General features: G+C 29.9%; 1 protein-coding gene across 3 annotated transcripts in view; it reads left to right on the top strand.

Moving 5' to 3' along the window:
• The window catches only part of LOC106460728 (E3 ubiquitin-protein ligase RNF14-like), a 24,937-nt gene extending 21,160 nt beyond the window's left edge, over positions 1-3,777 (top strand). For 2 of the 3 annotated variants that reach the window (XM_022387503.1, XM_013920463.2), the window contains 2 exons: positions 2,038-2,182; positions 2,553-3,777. In XM_022387503.1, the coding sequence (XP_022243211.1) occupies positions 2,038-2,182; positions 2,553-2,783 (376 nt within the window). In that variant the 3' untranslated portion in view covers positions 2,784-3,777. Of the gene's footprint in view, positions 1-2,037; positions 2,183-2,552 lie in introns of those variants that run through there. The other variant, XR_002610832.1, reaches the window with a different exon arrangement.
• Positions 3,778-5,312: the final 1,535 nt, after the last annotated feature.

Raw genomic sequence — 5,312 nt, 5'->3', positions numbered from 1 at the left:
CTCTCAACAAGTGCAAAACACACACTTTACAGCTCACTAGCTCGAAACTAACAGAATCATAAATTACACAGAACTCAAAGTAACTACTGCTCTCTCTCTTCATTCATATATGTATCCTGGCTTTCTCTGCCAGGCTTAAATACTAACGAAGAGGGCATCTCAATCACACGCGGACTTCCCCGATCATTCGAGAAACTTATCATGCATGCCCACCATCGGCAACGCACCAACAGCATCACATGACTTCCACTATCATAACAGTAGTATAGGAATCACACTGGTTGTGAGCATTACTTAGTAGTATAGGAACCACACTGGTTGTGAGCATTACTCAGTATCATGCAGCAGTGACTGTGCAGGTTTACAGTCCATGTCTTGATGATTTTTCAAGAAACTGTGGTACAACAACAAAGTCAGCTGTGAAACTACATATATTTTTACCTTAGCATCATGGAGGTGTGTTGGAAAAGTTACATGTGAACTATTTCCTGCCTGTTGACACTTCCAGAAACAGTAAGGTATGCCTCATCAGTCCATAAAATATTGGCAGTTCACTGATCATCGACTTCCAGAATTGCCAAGAACTAAAATGCAAAATCAACGTATTGGGTTAAATTTGTCTCTTTCAGTGCTTAAGTATGGTGCAGTTTGTAAGTAAACATTCACAAAGTGCCTTATGAACAGTTAAAATTTGTAAATCCAGACTCTAGGTGACATATCATGAATTTCTGCACCAATGTACATTTGTGCTGGCTTGTTCTATTACGGGATGGCTGACTTAAGCAATATCAGTAGGTGTCAGTGGTCTGCTTATACATGGATTATCACATTCATCATCATCAATGTGGCAGTTCTTTTCACCCCTCTGCAGTCTCACGAGCTATGAAACACTCAATAATTGCAATTAGGTGCTCAAATAAAGCTATAAATCAACTTTAAAAGTTATTTATAAGCATCATAGAGTAATAGAGTGAATAGAGCGACGGCCATTTTTTCTCGGCCCATCCCTACATATTAAGCACAAACGTGGTTAGTGATAATAAACTTAGGAAATTTATATATTTATAAAATTTTCTTTTTCCTTCCTTTCTCTTTATGAAACAATCCATAATTACTAGTGATTAATAAGGTTTTTAATTACATTAATATAGAATAGCTTAGGTTTCTTTGTTTATTGTTAAACACAAAGCTATACAATGGGCTATCTGTATTGTTCCGGTTTTTTAACATTATAAGCCTTCAGACTTACCGCGGAGCCACTGGTTGTGGAGGTTGAATAAGCTGCACTATGATGGACAGGCCCATTTATACTCATGGAAAATATATGAAAAAAACAACACAGTGGCAACATGTGACAACTGTGATTTTGCATCTGTATGATACTCTAAATACTCCAGTGCAGTTTGACCTTCCTGTGTTATAGTATTTGAGATATGATGCACTGAACTGCAAAACTTTCTTTATAATTATCACGTATATCTTGAAATTAAAACACGCAAAATAAATTTTAAGTGGTTTGTTAACAAAAATCCTATATGCTTTCTAAATATAATTTCCTAAACTTCTTATGTGACAAACTCTTTATGGGTTGGTAACTTAATAATCCATGCAAGAAAAAACATTATCAACACAGAAATTAATTCCTCTAATTATGACAGGGATTTCTTATTCATTTTACACATAAAATGAGTAACTTTACCAATTTATTTTATGACTTCTTTACAATGAGTGCTGTAACAGGAAAAACAAAATTACTCAAGATGATGCAGTATGTGGACTCCACTAGCAGGAGGTAAAACAAGTTGGTAATTTTAAGGCTAACTATATTTCACTTGATAAGAAAAAAAGGCAGAAATGGCATATTCAGTTGTTGTGAATATAATGTTAAACTTAAATAACACCCACATTTGATTGCATACTATCACATACAGTGATGTTATATTCTTACTGTCTTGCTAATCTCATAATAGTAGTAGAAAAGTTAAACTAATTTCTGAGTAAGTGTTCTATAAAATACAAACATGTTATTTATTTCAGTTGCAACAAAGTCATATGTTCACAGTGTAAAACTTTCATGTGCTGGGGATGTGGAAAGAAAATTAATTCATATGCTCATTTTGATACAAATTCAAAATGTAACACATTTATAATGCCAGTTTACAAAGAAGGTCTACTTACAAAGGTAGGACACAACTTTTATTTTAAAAGTATTCTAATATGTATTTATGTATCTAGTAGAGATTACTTTTGATTTGTCTCCAAGTTTTGATCCTTAGTAGGTAATATTATTTTTTTTTTGTCAGATTTACAGATTTGTTCTCTAGTGTCAGTATTTTGATGTCCAATTTAGAGTTTAGTTGCTCAACTGAATTGTAAAATCTTGTTTCTTTGAGTTGCTAAATTTTTCTGATCATACATAGAAATTCTGTTCAGTTCTGGGTAGTTTGTTTTATGACATCGGACTTCATATTCTCTGTTAAGCATATCAGAAATGAGTGAAAAAACTAAGAGTTCAAAATTCAATTTGTAACTTTTGTTTGTATTTCTTTTAGGATAGTATTTTAATTAAAGCTGTGCTACAAGACAAGCCAGAGAGGAAAAAAGATGTGCAGAAATGCCCTTCCTGTAGACAGGAGAACTTGAAATCTGACAATAATAATCACATCAAATGTTGGAATTGTAAAACTGAGTTTTGTTTTTATTGTAAGAAGAAACTCAAAGGCCCTATTTTTTTGCATTACAGTGGTGTAAACTCTTGTCCACAACATTCCAAAAATACTTGATCATACTAGTTAAACATGTATGAATACAAATACTATTGTTTCCAGTTTTAAGGCCTCATCTGAGAAATAAAATAAAATTTTGATATTATTAAAATTATTGCTGGCACTGTGGTTTAGTACTACACCCATTATATATTAAGAAATCATACTTTGTAAGTTTATAAGAATTGAGGTATTTATTATACCAGGAAAATAAGGTAAAACATTTTGGTTTAGTCATTGCCATGTTGTTGATAATCTGTGAGTTTTTTTATGGCATGAACACAATGGCTCCCTAAGCGAATGTATGTGTTAATTAACATAAAACAGACATGTATCACATATCTATTTTATTTAATGATCCTTCCAACTAAATATACACGGAAAAATTATAAACCAACCTCTGAAATTTATGTTCACATTTTTATAAAATTAATCATAAAATTTTAGTTTAATCAACAATTAATTTTTATACAAATAAAAAATTAAAATTATGACTGGCTAAAATTAAGTGTACATTTTGTAATCATTTCTTACAAATGTTAACATACATAATTGACTTTTGTAAGAAAAACAGTGTTTTACTATATAAATACACTAGAATAAATGATTATAATCAAAATATACACACAGAATATTTTTAGTAAATCTTTGAGGAAAAATAAAACTTGTTTAATATTACCCAAACAAAAGTAAATGAAAGTTCAAGCTGAATATAATCATTTCAATAGTTTAAAATATAGTAACTACATCTAGAACAATGGTTTTTTTATATGCAATTTATGAGTAAAATGTGATGTGTAATTTATGGTATCATTCAACAAGTTATTTGTGCATCTATTATAATTGAATATTCATTAAATGATTCGATCATAACTGTTACCTTGTATAATTTACTATATTTATTTAATGATTCATCTAACTTTAAGTTAAACCTGTTAAACATTGTAAATAACCTGCTACCACAGCTACATATTTAAATAAAACTTGTTATATATATATATTCATCATAGCTGTTCATTTAAATGCCTTTGTGAATATCACACATAGTATTCCCCTACCCTTTTTTTACAAGTTGGGTTTTATTACTGCACAAGCAGAAGATAATCGACACATGTGACAGCACTCAAGGAATTTGGTTTATTGACCTAATCTTGCTTTTCAAAGATATCAATACTGAATACTTTTTCAATTACATGCTTCTTCTCATTTATTCTTGTTTCACTCAAGAGAAGGAAACTACGTTAAATATACAACCTTTCTCTCAATGGGGATCTAATTCTTAATAGATTATTACTCTCTATTTAGTGTTAAGGATGCAATTAAAACTTACCATCAACAGAGTAACCTTAACTGTTTTATAAGTTGATACATCCTAACTTACAAACAACATCTGTAATAATCATTACCTAGATCTGTTGAAAATGAAACAAAATCCTATATAATAATATGGAAATATATTAATAATTTATACCCACATGAACAAAATAATTATATTTACTTATTCTTCACAAGCTTATAATCTCTTAAACACTTCTTTTAAAAAGATATTTTTATTGTAATTTTTTCATAATCTGATAGATTCCAAAACTTTCTTTCAATTGAGAAACATGCCAAGAAATATTTAGTTTCATAATTCCAGTAAACCAATTATTTTAAAAAATCTGAAGTCACAAAGGCTGTGAAATTGATCACAAGAAAAAATTACAAAAAAAAAAAAGAACTTGAGAGAATCCAAAGCAATTAAGTAGACCCTGAAATATGTATTACTTATAAACTTTTTAAAATTGACACACATTTATAAGTATATATATGTGCCAAACATTAAGGTATAAAGATATTTAAACAACAATTGCACTACTAATAAATGTGCCTACAAAATCATCACCTATTTTTATTATCTTAAACATAAAAAAGGTGTAGTGCTCCAAGCATCTTTGACTAGATAAGCTGCTAAAATTACACATGTTAAAATTGTGTTTTAAAGCATGCAAGAGCACCCCAAGACATGCACACTAAAATAGTGTTATGTCTGTTTTAAAAAATAGTGTATGATAAAAATGTGCTTTCAGGTAACAGTACCTACGTTTCATATCACAAACATATTCTTTTAACTTTTATCGTTTGTGACTAGTTTTTCATTAGACATGCTGTTCTAACTTCAAAAGCAATAGTGCTCTGTAATATATTATTACACAAAGAAAAAAAGTTTACACATTTTATCAAATGTATTTGAGCTGAGAAATCTAAACCTATCATAGCCAACTGAAGAATTAAATAAATATATAATAACTGAACAAACAGCAAATCAATGAATATTACAAAACAAACAGAGGAATGAGGAAAATATAACGTTCAACAATGTGCATACCATTAAATCGGGTAATGAATAAGCTTGTGAGCTGATACTTAATATAATGTAAGCATGAAAACTGAGTGGTGAGCAAAAAAAATCCCTATACAATACCAAATCAAAGCAAATAGTGTTTGAAAGAGTGAACTACATCTATATATATATAATGTAAACCTAACAGAAAAAACAAAATGAAT

Source organism: Limulus polyphemus, unplaced genomic scaffold (assembly GCF_000517525.1).
Source record: "Limulus polyphemus unplaced genomic scaffold, Limulus_polyphemus-2.1.2 Scaffold823, whole genome shotgun sequence".
NCBI lineage: Eukaryota > Metazoa > Arthropoda > Merostomata > Xiphosura > Limulidae > Limulus > Limulus polyphemus.
Note: the sequence above shows the minus strand (reverse complement) of the source record. Positions and strands in the feature narration are given on the sequence as shown.